The sequence below is a fragment of the Crocodylus porosus genome, unplaced genomic scaffold (assembly GCF_001723895.1).
Source record: "Crocodylus porosus isolate Cpor-Errol unplaced genomic scaffold, CroPor_comp1, whole genome shotgun sequence".
NCBI classification, from domain to species: Eukaryota; Metazoa; Chordata; order Crocodylia; family Crocodylidae; genus Crocodylus; species Crocodylus porosus.
Genome location: NW_017728906.1, coordinates 154,352,198 through 154,378,994, shown reverse-complemented (window position 1 = coordinate 154,378,994; position 26,797 = coordinate 154,352,198). Strand labels below are relative to the sequence as shown.

Genomic DNA, 26,797 nt, shown 5'->3' with positions numbered 1-26,797 from the left:
AACCCTCTGGGTCCGACCACGAAGCCAATTTCCCAGCCAGCGGATCGTGGTGGAGCCAAGGCCACAACTGGGCAGTTTGGCCAAGAGGTGATCATGGGATAAATGGCATACGCAAAGAGAGTGGAGGGAAAGTAGAAGCTGCAAAGATAGAACAGCCAGAGAAGATCTGATCAAACCTGTAGAAATGCCATGGCTGGCACTGTTACCACTAGGCCCTGCTGCTAGTTCAGCATATGCTCTTGCTCAGTTTCTATAGCAAGGGGCTATTTCCCCCTTGGAATTTCCTTCTTCCCCAGCTCACATGGCTTAGGGGTGGAGGGGCCTTCACTGTCTAATGTACCTGGAAGGGCAGTGGGGCCCAGGGGTTCTGACAGGTGCTGCCTTTTCCCCAAGGTGTGCCCATGCAAGCTGGCTTTAGTAGATTCATGTGCTGCTGTGGGAGATCCATTTATCTTGCAATTTTAATTGGCAACACCATCTCCCCTCTCACAAAGTTATAGGAGCAGCTTGCTCCAGGCATCATACTTAACTGGGTAGATAGCCCCCTTAGTGGTGCATGCAAACCCCTCCCTGCCCTACACAGCTCAGAGGGAATGCCTGGTCAGGCCAGTAAGTGCACCTGCCCTTGCTGTGTCCATCAGTGCAGAAAGATGGCCTGTCTCATGGATTTGTGCTTGGTGCCTAGAAGGGCAGCAGCGTGGGAACAAGCAAAGGAATCCCAACCCCACCCCTCCTTGTGGGGAAACCACAGAACAACAATTAGAGGAAGGCAATGGAGCAAAATTAAAGGGAGAGAAGCTGAAGGGCAGAGGCAACATTTTTGTGGACTTACGTGGCACAGAAAAAGGAATTGCGGTGAGGAGGCTGAAAGGTAAATTATGCAACCATCTGCTGAGCTCCATAGCCAGGGGCTGATGCTTGTTTTTCTTGTAACAAAACTAAACATGGAAAATTCACAGTCCTGGCATGGAAAACAATGCTACGCGCTCTTCCACTTCACCAATTTAGCCCCCAACTTCTTCCATAGTTATCATGCACATTCATTGCAGCACGTTAAAAGATCCAGATTTTAAGACAAACAAAAAATATATAATTCATCCCCCTGGGTGAACCAGATCCAGAATAATAACAGTTGTATAAAACAGCCTCTTGGTCTTCCCTTGATAAAGCTGATCTTCTATTCCTAAAGTATGTGGCTTTCTAGGTGTCCTGTCACTCTCAGCACAACTCTGTAGAAAAGTGCTTTGAAGTAGGACTGGGCAGATTTAAGAATACAGCAGTGTATTGGCTACATGTAGTGACTTGTCTGTGTACCAGGAAGGCTAAAGCTTTTGTTAAAAAAAAAAAAAGAGAGAGCGTGAAAGTGTGTGCTATAGCTGCCAGGATATTTATTTAGCTGCAAAAAATGAGATTCAGGACAACCTTTTGTTACTACAGGTAGAGTGTGCCAGCAGATACGCAGCTCAATCCCAAGCATGACTTTGAAATTTGAAAATTTATTGCCATTAGTGTAACATTCTACACGTCCCACCAGACATGGCACAGGAGCAAGAAAGAACATGTCAGCTTCCAAATCTAAGTCACAGCAGCTTTGGTTTGTAAACCAATCAGGCTGCTCTGTCAGTGGCTCTGTGCTTAAAGGATGAACAGGAGGACAGAGTGGCAGAATGCATGCTTATCTCCAGATCTGCAAGCACAGAATAATGAAATGCTGCACTAATGCACTGTGATGGGAGCTGGCTCTGGTTTGTACAGCGATAGAATGATTGCCTACTTTTGCTCTTAGAGGCAAATGTCCTCCCACAGCACTTATTTTCAGATAGATCAGCGCTTTTTTGTGACAAAGGTGGATGTTGAGTTCTCAAATGGTGATAAACAGGTGAAGTGAATGGGAAAAAGTAGCACCTGTCTTCATGGAGGGGTAGGCATGTAGAAAAGAATCTAGTAGTGGATCCTGCTTCAGTGATCATGGGGATCTGTGTAGGTCCCTTCCAGCCCCACAGTTCTATGATGAACGGCGATGGTTTTGTTGCTGCTGTTTAAACCTTTGCATCAGAGTAACATAGTTTTCAGAATAACCACCAGATGGCACTAGCAGCTTTTATACATCCAACTCAGTTACATCCCAAGCAAGGAAGGCAGAGTTGGTAATACCCTCTGCAGAAACCTTGATCTCATCAATTATCACACTGAAATACTTTGCAGACATGGAGGTACCTGAATGCTTGGAGACAGCTATTAGTCTAGACTTGCAGTAGGAATTTCCCTAACGGTCACCAAGGTTGGTAGCCATGTTAGTCTGAAGTCAGGTGGAAGGTAGGGCAGGGTGGCACCTTAGGCTATGGACAGAAGTCACACAAAAAATAGTTTAAGTTATCAGAAACTGATTTGAAACTGTAACAGAACAGAAGTTCAGTGCACACAAGCCACTTTCAAAGTGGCCAAAACTGGTTCAAGATAAACCTTGGTTACATGTAGTATCAGATTTTGCTGATTGAGATCAAACTGGTTTATGGAACTTCTGTCCCAGACCCCTTCCTGGTTCAAGTTAAATCAGAGTCCCCCAGCATCCCAGGATGCTTTGCAGCCTTGGGCTGGCCTGTGCTGTCTGCTCTGGCGGAGCAAGGTTGGCCTGGCCCCTATGGTCCCTAGTTGGAGCACTATTGCTGCTCTGGTTAGCAGAGAAAGGGGTACAGGCAGGGCTGAGGGTGGGAAACCTGGCCCTGGACCACAGGTAGGGCAGAGAAGCACCTCACAGGCTTTTCCCTTCAGTCACTGCTGGAGTGGAAAGCAGGGGTGGGGAATGGCCAGCAAAATGAGGAAGAGGGAGGTAGGGGGCATGGGATCTCCCTGTGGTCAGCCTGGCAGATGCAGAACAGCCCCTGCCTGGCTTTCCCTCACTCACTGCTCCAGTGGAGGGGGCAGGGGTGTGCCAGATGCCGGCAGGGACCGGCAGTCTGAGGTGAAGTGGGGTGGGAGAAGAGCAGCCCCTGCCTGGCTTTTCCCCACTTGCAGCTCCAGTTAAGGGGGAGGAGGGTGTGGTTAGATGTGGCTTGTGGCTGGCACCCTGAGGTGGAGGGGAGGGAGACCCCAGACCGCAGCTGGGGTTTGCCTACTGGGGGCAGCCCCTTCTAGGCTTTTGCCGTCCCTTCCACCATGAGCCTGGGGCTGTCAGGCTTACAGGAGGAGGGGGTTGAACCCCTCCCATCAGCCCCTGGCTGATGATGCAGTCCAGGGAAGAGGTTTAAACTCCTTCCCTCCCCAACTCAGTGTGCCAGACCTGGGCCGGGTTGTGGCTTCATCCCCCTCTCTCCCATCCCCAATCTCCACTCCAGCAAAGAGAGGGTGAAAACCCTGGTGGGGGCTGCCTTTCCCACCCCCGCCCTGGTTGAGCAGGGTGTGTGGGGCAGAAGTGTGACAGCCCCCCACAAGCAGATCTCAGCTGGGGTCCTGTGCAGCCACAGAGTGGGTCTAAACCCTGCTCCTCCTGCCTCAGCCTCCCAGCCCTGGGCTGGGGCAGAGCCATGCCCCCACTCTGCTCAAGCAGGTTGGAAGGGGGAAAGCTTGGCAGAGGCTGCTTCTCCCCAGGCAAACTCTGGCTGGGGTCTGGGGTCATGGGGTGATTTTAAAACTCCCTTCCTCCCTGCCCCAGCATATGAGCCCCATGTTTGGCCATGGCCATGCACCCTGTTCTCCAGTTGAGCAGGGAAGGGACAGGGGCCTGGCAGGGGGGTCCCCCCAAGGCCCAGGCTGGAGTTCAGTGCAGCCAGGGAGGGGGGGTTAAACCCTGTTCCCTCTCCCTCAGCTTGCAGGCCCAGGGTGGGGCATGGCCACAAAACTTGCTCTTTGCTCGAGTGGGGAAAACAAAACCCTGGCAGGAGCTACCCTCCTCAGGAAGATCTGGGCTGGAATCCCGTGCAGCCATGGAGGGGATTTAAACCCCTCTCCCACCTCCGCCTGCTGGCCCAGTGTTGTGGCCTTCCGTGCCCCCCACTCTCCATGGGGTGTGGGAGGAGGGCAAAGCCTAGCAGGGGCTGCCTCCCCAGGTAGACTTGAGCTTGGGTCCCCCGCATACCAGGGATGGAGTTTAACTCCCCCTCCCCCTGTCAGCCTGGTGGCCCAGGCTGGAAGCAGGGGGCATGGTGGGGATAAACTACATAATTTAGACAAACCTGTAGACATGTAGGTGGACCTAGATGCTTAAGTATGATCCTATTCCATCTTACTCAAGTCCATGGAAAACTGATAAAAAAATACATAATATGGATGAGTCCTCCTTCTCAATCTAAGGATGAAATGACTGTGTATCACAAAAGTAGATGCATTATTGGATTTTCAGCAGGCTTAAACAACGTGGAACAGTATTGCACTTAGGTGTTTAAGTCCACCTAGTGGCCCAACAATTGGGCCCTTGAGTGCTTGGTTTACTGTAGTAATGTGGTGTCAATGCCTACAGAGTCAATTGGGTTGCCAACTGGCTGGAGGGCTGCACCCAGAGAGTGGTGGTGGATAGGTCATTTTCGACCTGGAGGGATGTGGGCAGTGGGGTCCCCCAGGGCTTGGTCAACAGTTGTTCAACAAATTGTTCAACAATTTCATCAGTGACTTGGACAAGGGGGTGAAAAGCACCTTGTTCAAATTCGCAGATGACACTAAGCTGTGGGGAGAAGTGGGCACACTAGAAGGGAGGGACAGGCTGCAATTGGATCTGGACAGGTTACAGGTGGGTGGATGACAAGTGCAGGGTACTGCACCTAGGGAGAAAGAACCAGCAGCATACCTACAGACTGGGGAACTCCCTTCTCATCAGCACAGAGGCAGAAAAGGATCTTGGAGTCATTATAGACTCCAAGATGAACATGGACCGACACTGTGGGGACACAGTCAGCAAGGCGAAACTCACCTTGTCATGCATCCACAGATGCATCACGAGCAGGTCCAAGGAAGTGATCCTCCCCCTCTGTGTGAGCTTGGTCAGGCCACAGCTGGAGTACTGCAATCAGATCTGGGCACTGCGCTTCAGGAGGGATGTGGGCAACATGAAGAGGGTCTAGAGGAGGGCCACTCGCATGATCAGGGGGCAGCAGGGCAGGCCCTAGGAGGAGAGGCTATGAGACCTGAACCTGTTCAGCCTCCACAAGAGAAGGCTGAGAGGGGATCTGGTGGCCGTCCATAAACTGGCCAAGGGAGACTAGCAGGCAATGAGAGAGTCCCTGTTTCCCTGAGCACTACCTGGAGTAACAAGGAATAACAGCCGTAAGTTGACGGAGAGTAGATTCAGGCTAGATGTCAGGAGGCACTACTTCACAGTCAGGGCGGCTAGGATCTGGAACCAACTTCCAAAGGAAGTGGTGCTGGTTCCTACCCTGGGGGTCTTCAAAAGGTGTCTAGATGATCACTTAGCCAGGGTCTTTGACCTCAGCACTCTTTCCTGCCATGGCAGGGGGTCAGATTTGATGATCTGCTCAGGTCCTTTCTGACCCTACCAACTATGAAACTATGTCCATTTCCTTTCCAGCACATCTCACATTGTTAAAGCAGACATCACACCACAGTGCAATGATTCTAACTCAATGGTGCCCAACCTCTGGGCCATGGGTCTCCTTATGGGTCTGAAAATTTAATAGCAGGGGAGTGGTGGTAGTGTTACTTCTATCTCGCCTGCCACCAAATTTCCGAACTCAGGGGGAACCCTCATGGCCCGATGATGTGGCCCTGTGTGCTAGATCATGCTGGCATGAAGGGTCATTTCCTAGCTGGATCCAGCACATGGGGCTGAGTGGCGTGTAGGGTTGAGCTGACATGCGGCCAGGCCTAGCACACAAGATCTGGCTGTGCACAGTATCAGGCTGGTGTGCGTGGCTGGATCCAGTGTGCAGGGCCAGGTCAATAAGCCAGATTGTACCCGGGGACTGACCTCTACACCAACCTAGGACTGGCCCAGACCTGCAGACAGTCCCCATACACAGGATTTAGCTTGCAGACTGCCCTGTGCCACTCAACCAGCCCACAGGACCAAAAGTTGAACATCACAGTTCTAACTGAACAGTTGCTGCAGTGTAAACACTCATGTAAAAAGTTATAATGACAGAAAGCAGCAGACATCTACAGTTTTAGGGTATATTTTTAATAAGACTTGAAGTCACTGTAGATTAGAGCAACAATAATTTTCTAAAGTGCTAGGCACAAGTCCCGAATCCTCTATAATAATGTCCCAGAAACTCACAGACTGAGTCAAAGATATCCTTGCAAGTCAGCCCTGCCCATCACAAGAGCATGAGACAGAGAACCCAATTCCACTCTGATCATGCTCCCACATAACCTCCTGTTAACTATGACCATCGACCCTCAGACACCAAGGTGTCCACTCTTTGCATCTCCCTCATTAGCTCTCCGATGAATTGTGCCAGAACAGAAGAGGGGAGTGGGGGAATTTTAGCAGAGAGGTAGGAAGAATCTAGCGAAATCATCCTTGTGATCTGAAGGTCTATGCACCCCCTCAGTCACAGAACCGGCAGCTCCAAACAAAAAATTGCCCCTTGGCATGCCAGAAATCACATGATAGAGACAGTTCCTATTATCTCTGGGAACCAGCAAGAATTAAGGCCTGAGGCAGAGGCCTTGTCCTGTCTGAGCCAGGCCTTGTCAAAGAGATCCATAGATTAGCAGCCGTAAGCCTTGACTATTTATAAAGCTTTGTAAAGCTGTGTATATAGGTATAAAGTCATGGACCTTAAACTGTAATTCAGAATACAGCAGTGCAGCCCCCACAGCATATTCAGATCTTGATAAAAACATACCACTACAGTGCTCTGTTTTCTTCACCAGTTCCCTGACAAATTAAAAGTTTTGGCCCTCATCTTCAAAGCCTTCTATGGGTACGTCCAGATGGGTGTGCATGTTTGGTTTGCGGTGCCACCCATGCAGGCATTTGCCATGCTGCTAATATCCTGGTGTCAAAAAAAACCCATGCCAGAAAAAAGTAGGGCGGCACACATGGCAGCAGCATGTGCTGCCCAAAACTGGAACCAGCCATCCTCTGGCTGCCAGCCAGACTCCGCATGCCCAAATCGCTGTTGCTGGAGCTCTGAGAGGGCCCCAGGACCCCAGGTAAGGATGCTGGGGCTAGCCTAGGTGCCCCACCCAGGGCAACTTGCCATGCACCAGAGTGCACATGCAGGGACATTCCCTGGGGACAACTAACAATGGCACAAATAAGTGCTGCTGCTAGTTGTCCCCAGGGAAAGTACATTCCTACTCGTGAGGATGTGCCCTATGGGCATGACCAGACGAGCACAGTCATGAGGTGTGTGGCACTGCAAACATGTTAGGACCCCAGGATATCCGGGAGTAAAAAAAACCCAAAAACTGCAGGAAAAAAAATACGAAGCAGCGCACGCTTGGGCAGCATGCACTGCTGAAAAGTGGAGCTGGGCCACCCACTGGGCCACCCCCAGACTCCACCTGGCAGGATTGCTGTGGCTGCAACCTCGGGAGGCTTCTAGGTTAGGCTGCACAGTGCTGGCCCTGGCCTCTCCTATCACCCCTGGGGTAACTTGCTGCGCACCAAAGCGTATGCAGCACAGGCATTACTTGGGGACAAGTAGCTGCAGCACAAGATGCACCACTGCTACTTGTCCCCAAGGAACCAAATGTCCATGCACGTCTGGACACGCCCTATAAGGCTATCTTGAATTCCTCAACAAGAATCCCTCCTGTAATGGGATTGCACTGGACCCATGGAACAATCATCTTCCAATGTTCAGGACACTGACTCTGAACACAAATCCCAGGTGATCAGGGTGACCAAAAACCTCTGCATATTTAGAGCAGAATGCAAAGCCTATTTCTGCAACAGCACAATGTAAACCAATGCAATTGAATATAAAGCTCTTTTTTGCATATATTGTTCAATTCTAGAATGTGCTCAATCTCCTACTGATAGATAGATGGGGATAGGGGAAGGTGAGGGTGGTGCAGAGGGAGGGAGGTGGGGGTGGAGAGTGAGAGAGAGAGAGGGAGACTTTACTTTTGTGGTGTATATGTTGGACAAAGACCAAAGGTTAAGGACATAAAAGGAAAGTGTTGTTATAATCCAGGTGACAAACTGAGTTGGATTAATGTCTATAGGGTCTAAAAACATTAATCATAACCTTCAGCTTTAACAGGGTAAAAATAAAAAATGAAAAGGAGAAATAAGATCTCATCTGTAGAGATAAATCTGAAGCTAAAATAAGGCACAGGCCTAATAATTAGGGTTGGGTTTATTTCATATTTATTGTATGGATAAGCAGTACCCAGAACTGAAGTGCCCACATCTAACATAGAGTTTATTCTGAAGTCTGAGCCAAAGTGATCACAGAGTCTAGTGTGTCTAATGAATGAACACACACAAGCTTAAGTTCAACTAACTTTTGATTTCTAATTATTTAATAGAAGCAAAAAATTCTGGGATGGCAAAGGGAAAGAAGGTAAAGGTAAACCTTCATGACAACATTTTCTTATGATGCTATTCATAATTTAACAGTAAAACATGTCAGTATAATGCTAATGAACCTTGTGCATCTCCAGTTCAGGTCCCTTTCTTATGATGGAAAGGGGAATTAATGGAACTTACCTTCATCAGTTCACTCTTCAAAGCTGGCTTTTACTTTTACAGCAAAAAAGGTGTCAGTACAATATTACTGTTATCCCTGACAGTGAGACATTTTGCCACTGCAAATTTGGTTACAAGCACCATGAATTATTCATACAGAAATTAAATCATTAAAACATGAATTTCTAGTTAAACAGGAGTAAACAGCATTGGAGTACTTGGACAGAGAGAGAAAAACCCACTGGAGGCAATATCAGTTCTGAGCCTGTTGAAATTAATTTGGCTTCATTCCTGTTATGGTTTGTGTGGTGCAGACTGGAACTTGGATATTCCCATGTGTGGGTTAGCACATTTGAGCCTAGCAGTTGCTGCTTGGTGAGGACCTTTCTTGTGCTTATCTTACAGCCTCCCATCATCATCAGTGTCATGGCATTGCACTCAGATCTCCTGAATTCCAGTCATAAGGCACACTGTAGATTAACAGGATTTTCAAAGTCTTCTCCGTTAGCAGCATAAGCCACATTCAGGAGTCTGAATGTTGGCATGGTTTCAGGAAATAACAAACATGTCAACCGAAGCTGGTTTTGACAGAATTTTTTGATTCTATGTATGGATCAATTTTTATTAGTATTATTAAAAATAATTTAGAAGAGATAATTTCCCCCCAAATAAGGAAGGCTAGAACTTTTTGACTGGTTTGAGCCAACTCATTTTTGCTGATTGTCATCTCTGGAAGTAACTGCTGTTGGTCAAAATGGTTTGACCAATGGATACATGGTCCTATTTCATCATTTAGCCTTGCACTGACACACAGAGCAGTGTTGAAGCATGGATTCACACCTATGGGAACTAATTCTTCTCTACATTGTACCTTGCATTGGCATCTGTGAAGTGGCCATAAACTGCTATCACTGTCAGCTGCTGGTGTTTTATACATGGTTTGCCCAGGTGTAAATGACACCATACAGTAATGATGACAGTGGAGAATTAAGCTTGTAGCACTACTCTTACCTGTAGCCTTCCGAAGTCAACAGAAAGACTTTTATGGACTTAGAGACTTTGGAGCAGGCCCAGAAGTGGTGCATATACGAATACCATGTCACATCCCTCATTCCTGCTATTTCCACTTCTAACCATCTCTGAACAGGGCAGTTCACTAAGTCTAGAAGTGAACCTGAATTACTCTGTGAAAAAAATGCTGATATTCCCAATTGCATGTCTGCATCTAGAATATAGATAATATAAAAAATGAGGATTAAACACAGTTTGTATTCCACATGTTTCTGACAATGGTAAGGAAACTTGTAGGTAAGGCTGAGGTGCCACTCCCTGTCAATGTGGGGGGAGACAAAAAAAGATTGACCAGCATGAACAAGGGACAGTGACTTAAATTGCCTGATCCCTCATCCAGCCCTGCCCATGAACTCCAAGTCTTTCATGGATTTGGGGGAATGACTTTAATTGATATATAACAACTAAATTTGGATTTAATTCACTCAGCCTATATGGGGATGGATTTTTTTAAAATATGGTTTGTGGGAAGTTATAAACTGTGTATTTACTGTGGGGACCAGAATGTAGTTTAGGAGATTATTCCAGTCTTCTTGCGTAACTTTTTATTTAGGCTGTTTGCTTTGAAAACCGGATATTCTTCTGAGTAATATCAGGTGCTTAGTTTTTCTTCTTTAATGCTGATGTACTTGCTTTATCAGAGGGATGACTTTGCAGCTGTACGTAACTGTTCTTGTCTATGGATTAAGTGTAGATATACATATATATGCACTACATTAACCTAAGTTCTCTTACTGGCTAAGTCAGGGCAGTAGCCAGTTCCAGTACTGTAACACAGGAAGACATTTTCAGGACACGTGATGCAATTTGAAACGCTTGATACAGTTACATTTTTTCCTTAAATACCAAAAATAATTAGACCAGAATAGCTTGCCAATATTTTAACTTGAAAGCCCAGAAAGCCCAAACCAGTAAAACTCCACGCATTTTCCCCTTTGGATAAATTAAAAACACAAGTCTGGCTAGAAATGTGTTTTACACAGACACAAATGCTCTTGAGCTAGGACCAGGCATGCTAAGCTTCTGTATGAAATAGATTTTTACCTCTAAAATAATAACAGATCCCCCAAATAGGGAGCTGCTTTGCAGTCCTAACAATCAATCCTAACAATCCATTCTCCTCCCATCAGAAAAAAACAATGGGATGCACTTTGGGGAAGATGCGGAGAAGAACTACCCCAGATTCCCCTCAGTCTGACTCCTCTAGGGTGGGTATGTGGTGGGTTCCTTCTTCCTGAGGGTATGGATAAGTGGCTTCTCTCCAAACCTGCAAATTCCCAGAGACCAAGGAGGTGGCCTGAGCCGCATGGCCCTCAACCACTTTGTCTGACTCCACTGGAGCTACTCTACCAGTCTGTCTAGCTGATTCTGGAGCCTCTTGGAAAAAGGGAAATCAGGCTCTCTACAAGCAGAGTGCTTCTCAGAGAAGTTACTGCAGCTCTTAGTTGCACTTTCTTTTCAGTGTCTTTCCAGCTGTTTGCTGGGGGAAGATGGATTACACTCTTAGCACTTCCTTTACCACAGGCTAAAGATCAGTGACAAAACCCTTCATCAGCCTGACCATGGGAAGAACTAAATACAGACAGACCATCCTATCAGTATGAATTTGGTGGGCACTATCTTACCCTGTATTATTATGCATGTTTCTGTGCTGTGTGGACACCCTTTCCAATATTTAGCACACTTTGGTGTAATACCTTCCCCTCTGCAATGAGCAAGGACGTTTCTTAGCTGCCCAGCTTGCTCAGAAGGCAGAAGTGCACTGCATGTATTTACAATGAAGGGTGTAGTACAGAGAAGGCTCAGATGTAGAATTCTTCTTCATTAGCTGGAGGACCTGGCTGCATACCTCCAGGTGGTTTATTGCCATTCAGAGAACAAGGGGTTGTTCTCAGTGACTGTTTGAGCTGGAAGTGAGATGCTAAGGGGGATTCTGGATGTGACATGAAGGAGCCAAAAGACCACTCAGAAAGAGAAGGAAGTGAACCACCAGAAAACTCCAGGGTATTGCACATAAATGAGAGTGGCCTTCCTTTGGAGAGCACCTGTTTGGACTTACTGAACCTTCGCCTTTGGGAGGGAAGAGAAGCTTCCAAATCACTGCAAAATCCATTAAGGGCTGAGTATGCAGAGACCACGGACAGATCTGAAAAGGACAGCTTCATCCCTGTGTCCACATCAGTCTCCTGCACCCCTTCCAGGTCATCTATATTAAGTTTGGGGCTGCACCTCCATGTTTTTAATTTATTTACAGGTGACCCAGTACGTAAAATCTGGGCTGGTTCACTGAAGTGAAGAAAATCTGAGCCTGGAGAGGAGCTCACTGTGGGCAGGCAGAAGAGAGACTTGCTTCGCTGAAATGACCATGAGGTCCTGGAGGCATCGTTGGAGATTTGGGTGAAGTCTCCTTGGTCACCATTTTTCAGGTCCTGCTGGGAGGCCCCAAGACCATTTGCATGATGTGGCTTGTTTTGACCAGCTCTCTGGGAATGCTCATTATTTTGGTCAGCAGCAGGCCTGGGACTGTGAGGTATGAAGGTTGGTGAAGGAGTGAAGTGGGAATCCCTTGATGAAGATGGGTACTGAAGCTTGTTCTGCTTAGTAGACTTTGTATAGCAAGTGCATGTTTGCTGTAAGAGATTAAAAAAAAAAGGAAAAGGAAAGATGACATTAACATACAGCTGGCAGTCTGACGATTTTGCTGCATGTAACTATAACACAGATTGTCACTTACTGCATTCACAGTAAACACTTCACTTTAACAATAGAGAGAAAGCACAGTGCCCAAATCCCAAATATTTAAAAGGATCAGTGGGAAAAAACAAAGATTAATAGTTGTGGAGCCTTAAAACTTCCTCTGCCTTGTAAAGTGACATCTGTCAAATGATCGTGTCCCTAAAAAAGGCACACACTGCTTAGAGGACAAGGGAAATTGTAAAGTATTATGGTGATAGCAAAGTTTTCTGGTGCATTCTGAGAGTTTTCTAGGTGATATTTTTAAAAGCTATAATACCATATAGGAAGCTTCAAACCCTGAGCTCAAAAAAATCTTGCGGAGGCACCTTGTTTTTTTTCTAACTGAACTCAATCTAGCACTTTACTTTTGGGTATGTCTCATCTGACATTCAGTGAAAGAACAATTGATTACTTGGCCACTTACTAGTATGTGAAAAAAACAAAAGCCAAGGGAGGTAAAAATCCCTGCAATGTGCGTGTAGAAGCATGGATCAAAACTGGTAGGATTAGAACAGCTGGAGCTATTACATTTCACCACATTCTTCATTAACACAAATCAGAGTTCGTTGCAGTTCTGATTTTTAAGATACTAATAGGTTTTACTTAGAAGACAAACTACATCTGGAAGAAACCAATGATTGAAATTCTACAAGTTCAGCAAGCATGGGATGTCTCATATTGCAATTACATTGTTGTTAGAATCACCCATACTCTACATTTCCAGTGGTACTTCCTTTAGTAAAGAAAGCTGAAAGTGAAAAATTCTATTGAAGTGGTAAACACCGTTATTATTCTTTCTCCATTTTTTCTCTGAGGATGTTGAGAAAATTGCCACGTTCTCTTTTGAAAGCTATGTTTTGATCACTGCTTAGAGCCCAGAAACTTTATTTTCTCAGTTTCTCTGAAAATTGCCTCACCTTCCATTCTTCTTTCTGACCCTACACATCCATCCAAGTCATCATCTGTCTCATCTTGTCTAGGAACAAAATCTTCATGTCTATCAATTTCTCCTTTCTCCCCAGCCTTCCAACCTCAATTGTGGAATCAGGGTGCTAATAGCACTGCTTTCATGAAGAAGCTTGCCTTTATATCATTAGTCTGAAACACTCTGCTTCTTAGGGTCACTGTTTGAAAAACACTTACTTCACATGTCTACTCATTTGTAAAAGTAGCTGTACTCCGGTATTGGGAATATGTTTATACAGCACAATGGAAAGCTATGCAGAGAGATCCTGAGAGACCTGTCAACTTGCTAGCTCATGTATCAGAGTCAACATGGCACAAGGAAGCACTGCATAGAGAGACTGGTACCTGGTCTGGCTCTGCACATGCTGACTCTGGAACTGGAAACAGTGTAGCTGCATCTTCATGGTCCCGAGCCTGGACTAACAAGCCCTGTTTCTCAGCAGTGCTATGTGTAGTCTGGATGCAGCACTACTCCTAGTTCTAGAGCAGGGGTGGGCAAAATGTGGCCTGTCAGGCCATGATATCTGGCCCACAAGGCCCCTAAAAAGTTTAGAAAATTAATATTTATCTGCCCCTGGCTGCCTGTCCTGCAGGCCTTGATGGCTTGCCAAAACTCAGTAAGCGGCCCTCTGCCTGAAATAATTGCCTGTCTCTGTTGTACAGCTTGCTGTAATGGGACCCCTTCAATGCCCATTACAGGGAAGAAGGGACGGGGCCCTAGAAGGAGGAATCAGTCAGGCTGGAGGTGTGACAGGGGGCTGTCTTGGGCAGGCCAATGCTTGGACCGGCTTCACCTGTCCAGGGCAGTCCATCCACCTGACTTTCCTGCCACAGCTTTGATGGAACCAAGTTAAATAGTTGTTCCTAGGTGGGAGGCTACCCATTTAGTGTCCTGATGCCAAGGGCATAATACACAGCTCCGTACTGCTCCTACACTACGTTCCATGCCTCACAGATGGCATCACTATATGGCTTCAGCCCCACACTGGGCTGCACTATATTCCTGTCTGACATTCAGACCCTGACCTGGATCCCTCCTACTCAGGCGGCCTACCCTCTGCCATCATTTGGGGCTGCAAACTCCTTAGACCCCTTGTTGGCAGTGGCCCCCTCTGGGACCTTAAGCCTTGCAGGCCCCGGCCTTGCCTCTAAGCCAGTTGGGACTCAAGGCAACTGGCTCTGGCCATCCCTTTTTGTGGGTGCTTTTGCCCTTCAGCTGTCCTGGTCCTGGCCCCAGCATTGACCAGTTGAGGTTTTTATGGCTAGGTTCTTGAGCAGCTAGCCCTCTCTCTGAAACTGGTCTGTCTTCTCAGGCCCCTCCACACGCTGCCCTTGCACTGTGGTGTGCTTTTCTGTCTGGCCTTTTCCCTCCACAGGGTCACCTGCAAGGCAGATGGGGCTGAGGCTTTCCACCATCTCATTCTTGCTTTTTTCAGGGGAGACACTTGTATGGCATTTCCTGGAGAATGCCCTGCCATAGGTAGCCCCACCACACCATCCAACCCCAGCTGGGTATAGTTTCAGGTCATGCACTAGGACCAGTCTTCAAACCTTCCTGATCTCTCACAAAGCCCCTGTACATACAGCTCCTCTCTGGGCTTGTCCTGAGCTCTCCTCTCAGCCGGTCACAGGCACTCAGCCCCCTTTTCAAGGCTCTGGACCCCACACTGGGTCCCCAGGAACCTCCTCCATCCCCCCAGTTCCTACCCTGACGTCCAGATGTTTTGAGAGCAGAAGTGCTCCAGCCAGGAGATGTTCACCCTTCGGCTCCCCAGTTGCAACTCCCCAGCTCCGCTCTCAGGACCTATCTTATACCCTGACTGCTGAGACCTACACCAATCAGGCAGCCTCCTGGGTGCCATGTGACCCTCCTGATTGGGTCTGTTTCCACCTGCAGGCGGATCTGCAGCCTGCTCAAGACCTTAAAGTGGCAGACACAGCCTATGCTGCATAGGAGATCACTTCTGCAACGGCTGTATATAGAAAGAGCCCCAGAAGCAAATAGGCAGAAGAGCTCTGGCTGTGAAGAAGGCAGGAGCGATGGTTGGAGCAGGAAGAGGAGAGACCCAAAATAACTGACTGGACTAAGCCTGGGGAAAATAGAGGGAGGTCTGACAGGCCATAAAAGAGTCCAAAGGTGTCCTGAGCCTGTTCTGAAAGAGACATAATCTTCAAAAGAAAAAGACTAGCATAGGAAGAAGAACCCAGGGGACTTACTGGATATTAAAGGGAAGCAAAGCTAAGAGTACCAGAGAGACCAGCAAAGCCACAAACTTGTCAACTAAATACTCCTTCTCTTCAGCTGCCTGCACATGGAGTAACATCAAAATATGCCAGGGGAGATTAGCAAAGACAGCTGAGGAGAAGGGCTGGCTAAAATGGAGGCCTGGATTGCAGGCAGCAGCGCACCTGGAATCCGAGGAAGGTGCAAGCTGTTACATTAGCACATGTGGAGCTAGCATGGGTATTTATATGGCATCTACACTTTATAAACTGAACTTTCAAATGCCTTTGTTAATATTATGGGCAAAAATAGGTGACTGCAAATGCAAGATTTCCTGCAACAATTTGGGAAGCCTTTTAAAGATTTAACCCTTTAAACCACCCTCATGGAAAATCTGCCAGTCAGCACAGTACAATAATTTCCCAAGTGAAGAACTTGAAACTCTAGGTCTTGGCATATTTTTAAAACTGGACTGGATAAAATGCTAGTAAATGTAGATTAAAGGATAATCCTGCATTGGTAGAGAGTTGGATTACCAGGCCTAATAAGAATTTATGTAGCTCTATGTTCTGTAATTTCTAGAGATCAGAGAAGGAATCAATTTGTTAGCCAGGTTGAAAACTTGGGTAAACTGGTTCCCAGCCCTATGCCGGGTCTACTAAACTGTGCCCCTTCAACTCTAGCCTACTGATGTTGACACAGGGAGAGGCAGTCTGCTGTCTACTCAGGTTACCATTCCTTTCTGCCTTTATAATTTCAATACTCTTGTATCATTTAAATACTCTTGAACATGTACTGGAAGCCCGGCTCAAATGTTATTGGTCATAATAATGAAACATGAGAAAGAAGCAAGAGAGACTGGACTTTCTCTGTTATTTGGACTCTAAGAGTGCTGAACACAGTGAAAGTAAGAGCTTTGGGCATGTCAGATGTTCCCTTTAGCTTCACAACTTTGTCTCTCCATTTGGGGCAAATCTTTTGTCTGTCTTTGGAAGCAACATTTTATCATCTGAACCTTTTTTTTTTCTCTTCAGTCTCCCTATAGGTGGCTTTTCTTTTTTTTGCAATGTCCATTACTTCACTACAAACTGACAAAGCACTGCCTGGTATAGCTGTGTTTCCTCTGTCAGAAACAAAAGCTCTATCTATGCTGGAAAAGGACCAGCCATCTGACAGAACAAAGACTCTGTGTACAAATTGATACACCACTTGTTCAGCTTCTAGGACAAAAAAGTTGATTTTGATTTAAATTTCAAAATAGGGAGCGAACTATCTGTTAAGCCGTCTAATCATTTGCCTGAATACGCATAATAAAACAGCTGCTGATGAAACATATTAGCTTTCTGATAAAACAGAATCTTTTAAAAAACCTGCTTACTGCAATCTCTGTAGATCCATAGGGAATTACAACTTTTATATATTACAAGAGAAATTTGTGGAGGACTTGGAAGACAGTACAAAAGGAAGGAAATAACTGTTGGTGAATGTTAGAGCCATTTACAGTATTTATATCATTATTTGGACCTCTTTCCCTGATGAGAAGACTCCAGGGCCATGTCCACACGTGCGTGGATGTTTATTTCCCTGGGGACAACAAGCAGTGGGACACCTTATGCTGCTACTACTTGTCCCTGGGGAACATCCATGCCATACAAGCTCTGACTCATGGCAAATTACCCCGGGTGGGGTACGGAAGGCTGGTTGGCCCCAGCAGCCTTACCTGGGGTTTTGGGGGCCTCCTGGGGCTGCAGCAGCGGTGATCCTGCTGTGCAGAGCCTGGCTGGCAGCAAAGGCTGCTCCTGTGTGCGCCACTCTGCTTTTTTTTCCCCCCACCGCAGGTTTTTTTTGACTCCTGGATATGCAGACATTAAAAAAATCTCCCCTGCACTGCTCCCTTGCAGCGCAGAGAGCAACTGAACATGCAGTATGTGGCATCGCAGATGTGTCTGTGGTGCCACATACCACATGGCCATGCTTGTCTGGATGTGGACAAGGAGTGTTCATAGTTAGAATGTATTTAATGTTTTGTGTAGGAAAAGAAAATATCTACTTCTTTAAAACAGATATTTATCTTGTTATACATTAGTGACTTACAGGAGAACCCAGATACCTCAGCTGAAATCAGTGGCCTGTGTAAACACGTGTAAAAATCCTTCCTGACTCCTGTATACAACCATCTGAAGCATGAGATATGATTATAGCCACTGACTTCACACAGAGCTGCGAGTGGTATGAACAAGCCAAATGCCAAGCAGGCAATTCTGTTCTTCTCGTGGCTCATGTAGGAGAGGGATAAACAGGAGGATTCATAGATAATGGCATGCGTTTTACTAGCTATAAAAATCAGATGTCCTGTGCAAGATTTAGGTCCTTTTTTATCTGATGATATTCATTTAGGTCAGTAGCTCTAATACTAGTTCTTGTCTTCAAAAATTTTGCACTGCCAGCATTTATCAGGAGTATGCATGATATGAATTCATGTATTGCAGATGGAACACATCTGTACTCCCAGGTCTACTTTTGGGAATCCCATTGGCATGCTTAACAGTTATTTATTAAACTACATGTAAATTATAGCTCAACACATCAAAATCATGTCAGAAGCAATACTGATCATAAGCTTAACCTCGCTCCCACTAAAGCCAACAGCAGTTCTCGCCTTTATTTCAGCTAGAATAAGATGAGGCCCTTGGAGTTAATTAGGGCAAGCAGACCAAAGAAAGATACTGTGACAAAACAATTTATTTTTAGGGCTGTTCTATTTGCAAACAAAGAATTAGTGTCTGTGGTAATAAATCCCAGTCTTGTCCACTAATATTTTTTTCCCTTGCTTCCATCTTCTCTGAGCTCCTTGATAATTGCATTTGCAACATGTGTTAAGAACATGGAGCAATCTGAGTGGTTGGCAAGTGTCCCAGACCCTGTAAGTATCCTAGGAAATACATACAGGTCACATCTTGTTAAGCTAATCACTGAAGAATATTAAAATCCCAGGCATATTAAACACCAATTGTTTATTACTAAGAGAGGTATCCTTTATTATGAGATATCAATGATAACTTTGTGCGTGTATTGTTTTGCATATGCATGAAATCAAAATATTCTGTTTATTAATAGATAGAAACCACAAAATATTAGTATGCTGTGATTCTGATGAAAGGTAAAATTCATTACTGATGCTGTAGTGATAGCAAGAGGGGCCACATCCAGATGTGCAGGGGCATGCGCTTACAGTGGCACAAATAGTAGTGGTACAAATTTGTGCCACAGCATATGCTGGTGCACATGTGCTTTGGTAGGGACAAATTGTTCTGCATCAAGCAAACTGCCCTTTCCCTGCTCCTCCTGGCTCCTGGCATGCTGGAGCACAAATGAAATAGTAGAGATGCTCTGGCCAGCAGCCAGAGCATCTCCCTGGAGGACCAGGTCTCTGTTTGTTTTGGAACACAGTATTGTAGCATGTGCCATGCTGCTTTTTTTCTCAGCATCTTTTTTTTTTTTCCTACCAGGAAATCTCAGTAGCAAATTTTGCCCCTGCACTGCATATTTACCGTGTGGAGCATGTCTTAACATCCCAGGCGTGTGATTTGAAGCACCGCAAAGAAGTTTGTGGCACTACAAAGCATGTGTGCCTGCATGTCTGAAGGCAGCCAAAGTGTTTTACAATCCCCTCCCCGACCCATGATTGTCACAAAAACATGAAACTGGAAGATATCTCCCAGGTCAAGAAACGCAGTCCCCTCCTACTGCAGTCAGCCATGTCAAATAAACCCTTTCATAAAGTAATCAAGCTCCATAATAATCCTAGTTGGGTATTTTGCCCCTCCCATTCCCATCTGAAGCCTGTTCCAGAATACATTTATTCATGGGTACTTCATACCCTCTTGTTCTTTTGTCAGTGTTGTCTCCTAACATAAACATGCTTTTGGCCTTGCCATGTGCCTTGTGCTCTTGATGTATTTACAGACAGTAATCAAATCCCCTCTCTGCCTTCATTCATAAACAGATCAAGCCTTTCTGGTCTTCACTCATATCACAGGCTCTCCATTCCAGTCATCCATCCTTCTCTTCAAGTTGTTTTCCCTTGCTTAAGATGCAAATTTCAGATGGTTTTTGCACTTCTGACTCAAAGAAATGCTATGCCTCCTCCACACAGTCAAATCCTTCAGCTTTTCAATTTAGCTGTCTTCACTAACTAGTTCCCATATTTTCTCAATAGTTGCTCCTTAGAAATGCAAAACTTAGGCTACAGACTTGATTTTCTTCATCTTTCCATTTAATTTGACTGAATCACCTTGCACTCACTCAAACTAAAGCTATTTTCTATACCCGGCTCTTCTATAATGCCCTTATTACTTATCAGATTCGACACTAAATTGCTGTCACCTTTTCTTGGTTCAGTAACTATCTGTTAAAGAAATCTTTCTGCTATCATGTCCAGGAATAACTGGGACTAACTATTATTAGTAGCGTTTCTTCTCCAGTTATAGTTGGGAAATTAAAGTCTCCTAAAGTGGCACAAGTGTCAGTATTAGTTATCTCAATAATAACATCCTTAGATAGGGATGAAATCCCTATCTAATATCTAATCTAATGTCACGGGTCTACATGTATACCCATACAGATAGCAAAATAGTACCTTTTTTACCATAGTTCCTCAACATGACTTTGAACCAAACAAATTCAGTTTTTATGCATGTATCCCCTACTTGATTCTTTACCAGCTTCCACCTCATTAACGTAGAACGCTACCCTACCACTATCCTTAGTTGCATGCTCTTCAACAGCTATGTCCTGCTAACGATTGCCATGCTACTTATTTTTTCTTTTAGTCCTATAATATCTAGTTACATCTTCTGTACCAATAGTTCTAGTTCTTCCATTTTGCCCAGACTGTTGGCTTTAATGAACTCATCTAATTTCTTGGCTGGAACAACTGACTATCCTTCTACTAACTAGGTTGCCTACTGCGGAGGTTGGACTAAATGACCTCTGGAGGTCCCTTCCAGCCCTACTTCTCTATGATATTAAACACCATTCTAATCAATATTTGTACTTTCTTTCTCATGCTTCCTTGTGTTCTCACAGTCTGGTATTCCTTTAGCTATTGCTGTATTTTTATTTATCTAATTTTTCTCTTCTTGCATACCATGCGTAGAAATTACAGAAATCTTGGTGTTACATGTTATTTTCACTGGAAGATTACTACACATTTGAAACCAAACAGAACTTTGTGGTTCAAGAAATTAGTACTGGGAAATGGATCCTTAAGTCTGCACAAGAAGTTACTACATGAAGCTACTTGATTTCTTTTTGTGAAAAGCCACTGAGGCACCCTTGTAGACAGTGCTGGGAGGCATGCATTACTACTTCCCTACCAGCATAGTAGCGGGTTCTCTATTTCAGTTATGCAGAAGAATAAAAGTGCAATAAACCCTTCATATTACTGAAGCTGTGGATTTAATGCACATGGATGAACAGCAACCATTCCTTAATGCCTTCATGCCTCTGTTCAAATGATTGCATATATATTGTTGAGGAACACACAGTTTTTGAGTGCTTATTGGATATTCTATTTAACTCACTAGCACTTGTTGTGAATCTGAGCAGCTTGATAAACTGTATGGGTGTCTTTAGAGAGTTTTCCGTTCCTCTTTAGTCAACACTATGAAGTCTTTCTTTAAGCATATACAGCTGGGTACTCTTTTTTTTTGCTCCTTTCATCTTTCTCCCAGATCTGATAAGTATATTGTAGAAGAGATAAATATTCCCAGACCATTTACTAAAGTACAGTCTGTCAACCTCACTTACGTAAGAAAATAATTTGTGTTGTCAAAGACTGAAAGATTTGCTCCGTTCACAATTTAGACAGGTAACTAACTTTCCCCTTTCTACAGCTGCCTTATCTCAGTCTCGGAGATTATCAATAACCAAGGATCATAGTATTACCTACAGCATTACCTACCTTTTACTTGTTGACACGTACAAAGAATTTATAAGCTCCCTTTTGAGCAGCATATTTTGCTCTCTGGCAGTCTGGACACAGAGATAAAGGTCTCACTCTTCATTTGCTGTTTTTAGGGTCAACCATACACTGAATTAAAGATGGTAAAGCTTACCTGCAAAAGGATCTTATTCCCATCATGGTCTTCTGTTTGCCACCTGCCTTCACTGATGGGGCTACAAGGATTTGGCAAGAGAGGAACAAGCTGTCCAACATCTTTTACTCGGAACTCCAGTACTGCGGACTCTGTCAGTGTTGGAATCTGGCCTTTGGGGATTCTTTTTAAGGAGAATTGAATGTCTATATCCATGTTGGAATAGATGGTAAAGACACAGAAATCTGCCTTTTTCTGACACACTGATCTTTTCAGGATTAGTTCATACAGCTTCAACATGTCAACGAAGTTCTCATTTCTGCAATATATGGTGAAACGGATAATTTCTTTCCCATAATGCACCGGCCGGATGGCCCACAGCGGGGTCCCTTGGGCCAGAGTGAAGAAGTCCTGACTGCATGGTAAGTATGGAAGGAACTTGCCATGCACTTGTTCTCTATGGTGATAATGCCATGGTGGTCTTTGAAAAGCTTCATGGAGCTGCAAAATTGGTTCTTCTCCATAGTCCTCCTGTAGAAACAAGATGACAGCAAGGGCTGGCTGAGAGACAGTAGCCTTGCTAGACTTCCTGCGCTTCCTTGCGATCCGTCTTTCTGAAACTCGGAATAGCTGGAGGTCTGGATGGATCCAGGCTAACAACTTATCAATGGCTTGTTGGAGAACCTTGGATTCACCTGGATCTGTGATAATATGAACACTAACGAGGAAAGGATCATGTACATCTTCCACAGAAAGTTCACCTGATATATATAAAAAAGTCAATATTAGGTTTTTGAAATTACTTATTAAACACTTTGCATTCTGTAGTGACTTCATGTAGTCCTTGGAGAAAAAATATACTGCATTTACTCAAACACAAGAGAAGATTTCTCTCTTCAATCAGCATGGGAAAAAAACGCTCCTCATCTTACATTCACACATAAAGAAACCTCATTAAATACATTGTTTATCATTAAATTGCTGCCAAAAGTAGCAAGTGCTCAGCAATGGAAGTCAATTATGAAGTTGACTAAATGTAGGCAACATTGAGTGTGACTATAAAACACGTGCAGGCGGTTCCCCTTCCCCCCCCCCCCAGCCTCTGGGGGCATGCATCGTTCATGCATACATTTCAACTTCCTCTTTACTCCTACAGCTGAACTGTGCCTTCCTTTCCCACTATCAATGATTCCTGTTTTTTCACCAGCCTTAAATGTCTAGCAAACATCCCCAAATGGGGCCCCAAAGAATTCACCCAGAATCCCTCTGGCACCCCCTCTCAGCCTGTAGTATATGAGTAGTGAGGCCTTGCCCTCCATGGGTAGGGAGAGACATTCAAAACCCTGAGCCTAAATTGATTCAATCTTTGCAAGTTAGTCTAATCTGCCTAGATTGAATCAGTATGCAACTGAAAAGACATTCCCTCTGGACTGCTGCACATGCCTGCAGTGGCTCAGGCTAGAAGCCAGGGGGCGATAGAGCAGCCCTCCTTTCCTTTCCTTTCCACAGTGCTGACCTGCAGAGGGTCATGGCCAGGCTGCAGCAGTATGCTCCAATTAGGGAGGGATTTAAATCCCATGTTGCCTGTGGAGTCCCAGGCTTTTCCCAGGTTGGTGCTCAAGGACTGGGAGCGTTGCTAGACCCCAGCCCCGAGCTAGCACTCTGAGGCAAAGGGTGGGAGGTGCAGTGCATGCATCTGTTGATGATACTGAGCTTTTCAATCTCCCTCTCCCTGCTTCTTCATAATGTCTAAGCAATGTTTATCAGCCCATCAACAAAACAAAAGTCTCTCTCATTAGTTCAAGCTCTTCTTAAACAGCTTTTTCCAAGGAAGGAATGGAGGGACATTACCAGCTGGCCTGCTGGTTAACTCTGAAGTACCCTAAGCAGACACCGTTCTGTCTGCCTGTCCCAGTGAAATTGGAGACACACACACCTCTCGGCATTAGCTAGCATATTACATGCCTATGGTCTGTGGGGCTGGGGTCCGTGCTGTGGGAGATGGGAGAGAGGGAGGGGGAATCCCTGCTTGAGCATCAAGTGGCGGGGAGGAATCCAGGCAGATTCTGCTGTGCCTGCAGTCTCCCTCGAAGCTCTGGCTAGGGAACAGAAGGGCGGGCCAGCCCTGTTCTCTGAAGCAGACAGTACAGCCCAGGGCTGCAAAGCATCTGGGATACTGGGGGACTCTGGTTTAACTTAAATAAGGAAGGGGTCTGAGGCCGACATTGCATAAACCAGGTTGACACAAATCGGTTAAGTCTGATACTACATTCAGCCAGGTTTATCTTAATCCAGTTTCAGCCATTTTGAAACTGGTTTATGTGCACAGAACTTATGTTCTGTTATAGGTTTAAACCAGTTTCTGATCACTTAAACCAGTGTGTGTGTAATGTCTGTCCCTAGCCCATAAGGTGGAGCCAGACCAAACTGCTCTGCACCTTATCTGCATATAAATTTTTGGAGGATCCCAGGACTCATGACAAGAACACCCAGTTCCTGTCATCACTGGGGAGCTTATTAACACATGGTTCCTTTGTTGGGGCGGGGGGGCAGTATCTGGAGTGTCTTCACATACTAAGCAGTGCTGAGCTGTGGGGGCAGCATGGCTTGAAATGTTATTGACCCTGCTGAAGCCCACCCCAATGGATTGTATGGTAAATTCTGAGCCTTTTAGCTTTGGATTAGTATCATGCATAGTTTATACTATATATATATAAAAGTAGGTACAAAAGTGTTGCTTAAAAGTGTGTTTACAGTGTACCTGTGCTAAAACTTGCAGCAGTTTCAGAAAAGGTAAAACGCATCAATTCTGAATGAACTAAGTCTATAGGTACCTATAGTAATTTATCTATATGCAAATTACTACAGACATGTTTATTTCAATGTCAGTGGGCATGTCTACACATGCAATTAATAAGCAAATTGAGCCCAACAGGAGCAGCTCAGTCCACAACTGCTCCTGCCCCATTCTGTCCCCCTGCAGCAGCCAGGGGAAGCTCCAGGATCCCCTGGATGCCAGCTTCAGGCTGGCAGGGGGCACGGGGGCTTAGCCCTGAGCTTCAGAGGGTGGTGGGGGAAACTGTCCTGTTTGGGATTTTCCTGGCTTGAGATCTGTCCTGGTAGCCCAGCAGCTGCCTCCCAGCCATGTAGATATTGGGACCTGTCCCAATCTCCATGTGGCTAGAAGGCAGCATCACACCAATCCAGGACAGCAATTTGTTCCCAGTCAGCATTTACATGTGTGGTACAGTGTATTAGTTAATGCACTATTTTTCTAGTACCTGCATTTACAGGTACTAGAAAAACGGCACATTAGACTAATATACTGCCTAGTCATTGCTGTGCATGTGTAGACAGTCATACTTTACTACACATTAGTCTAATGTGCATTAAAGCGTCTTATGTAGACACACCCACTGTTTTCAGATTTGCCTCTCTCTTCCATGTGCTTAGGGAGAGCAGGATCTGACAGTAAAGAGGTAGAGGGCTGCAGGGGGAAAAAGTTGGGGGGCAGAAGCAAGGTGGCCACCTCATCCCTGCCCCAGAATTATTTTCGTTACTGTAGCAGTGGGAGGGGAACAAATTCAAAGCAAACCTCCAATAATTAGATTCTATACCTGGAAAATTATAACAAATTTATAAAATTTCCATATATAGAAACTAATCATTACGGGGTTGTCTTATATTCAAGGTTGCCTTATATTCAAATAAATACAGTACTGTTCAGTCAGTCATACTTGTTTCCCCTAGATCACGCTCACCTAAAAGAGTGTAGTAATGGGTTGATGCAGGAATAGTTGCAAAAAACCCCAAAAAACTAAAAGTTAGAAAAGTTTATCAGAAATGACATATTACTACTATTATTATTATTACAATTATTATATCTTGGTAGTATCCAAAATGGGTACATTTACAGATAGAAAAAAAAAAGAATCCATGACTCAAAGAATGAATGAAATGAAAGTATGAAAGACAATGAAAACTAAAGGGTAGGAAAAAGGGATGCAGAATCTTCAGGATAAAAGCTACTAAAAGGCTGTTAATTTTATTTGTGCCACCTGGCTTTGTACTTAGAATTTAGCCAGTGGAATTCTATTTTATCATCTTGCCTTTTGAATTTTCTACCCGGTTAGAGTGTTCAGGAGTCTTAAAGGTCAATTTCTGAAGATCTTATGTTTAGTGAAAACCAATAATGGCAAGGAGCACAAAAATCATGGTATTGGAAAGCTATTTGGGCAAAAAATCCTTACCTCTGAAACACACAAATTAATTTAATATGATGTAGTGCCTAAAACTGCCCTAAATGGGCATGTCTACATGAGATGCTAACGGCACAGTAGACTTATTCTATTGTGCATTAGTGCAGCACAAAAAAGTAATAATGCACTAATGCACAGTAGAATTAGTCTACTGCACATTAGCATCACCTAAAAAGTGTGTGCTGGTGCTAATACGCAGTAGCACTGTTTATGGTGCATTTAGTTTAGTACCTGTAATTACAGCACATTAATGCATGTGTAGATGTGCCCAATGTCTAACAGCAGACAGGGCTGATACTGGGTGCTTTCTGGTTGGAGGACAGTGGAGAAATTGCCATTTTCGCTCTTTTGGAGCTGCATGCCAGAGAAATGTATTTAATTAGAGTCCCCAAACAGCTGCATAAAACACCTTCTGATTTATTTTATAGCTCTCTCAGCTGAAATGGATCTCTTTATTTAGGACTACAAAATCGCCCATGTGTCTTTGAACATGAGTGGGAACAGTACTCAAACGAATTAGACTGAGCAGGGATTCTAATCAAGCTTTTAATTGTATGGACCGCATTCTAATTGTCTTGTAAACTCTCTCCTCTTTCTGCACCTGTGTGAACCCCTTTCCCTCCTGCTGGCATTGAAATACCATTCCTGTGATTCCTTAGAATTCGCTTTAATGGAAAAGCAGTATTTCATAGATTTCATAGACATTAGGGCTGGAAGAGGCCATCGAGTCCAGCCCCCCACCCAAAGGGCAGGAAGTCAGCTGGGGTCATAGGATCCCAGCAAGATAAGCATCCAATTTGCTCTTGAAGGTGTTTAACGTAGGTGCTTGAACTACCTCCGATGGCAG

At 45.0% G+C, this 26,797-nt stretch overlaps 1 protein-coding gene across 2 annotated transcripts in view; it reads right to left on the bottom strand.

Moving 5' to 3' along the window:
• Positions 1-26,797, bottom strand: part of FAM124A (family with sequence similarity 124 member A) — a 91,381-nt gene that overhangs the window by 3,289 nt on the left and 61,295 nt on the right. The window contains exons 3-5 of one of the 2 annotated variants that reach the window (XR_002100039.1): positions 21,713-22,452; positions 11,431-12,297; positions 10,986-10,987 (exon numbers count right to left, since the gene is read on the bottom strand). Coding sequence is in view for 1 of the 2 variants with exons in the window: in XM_019529977.1 (XP_019385522.1) it covers positions 11,470-12,297; positions 21,713-22,452 (1,568 nt within the window). In the remaining variant the exon portion in view is untranslated. Of the gene's footprint in view, positions 1-7,875; positions 12,298-21,712; positions 22,453-26,797 lie in introns of those variants that run through there. The other variant, XM_019529977.1, reaches the window with a different exon arrangement.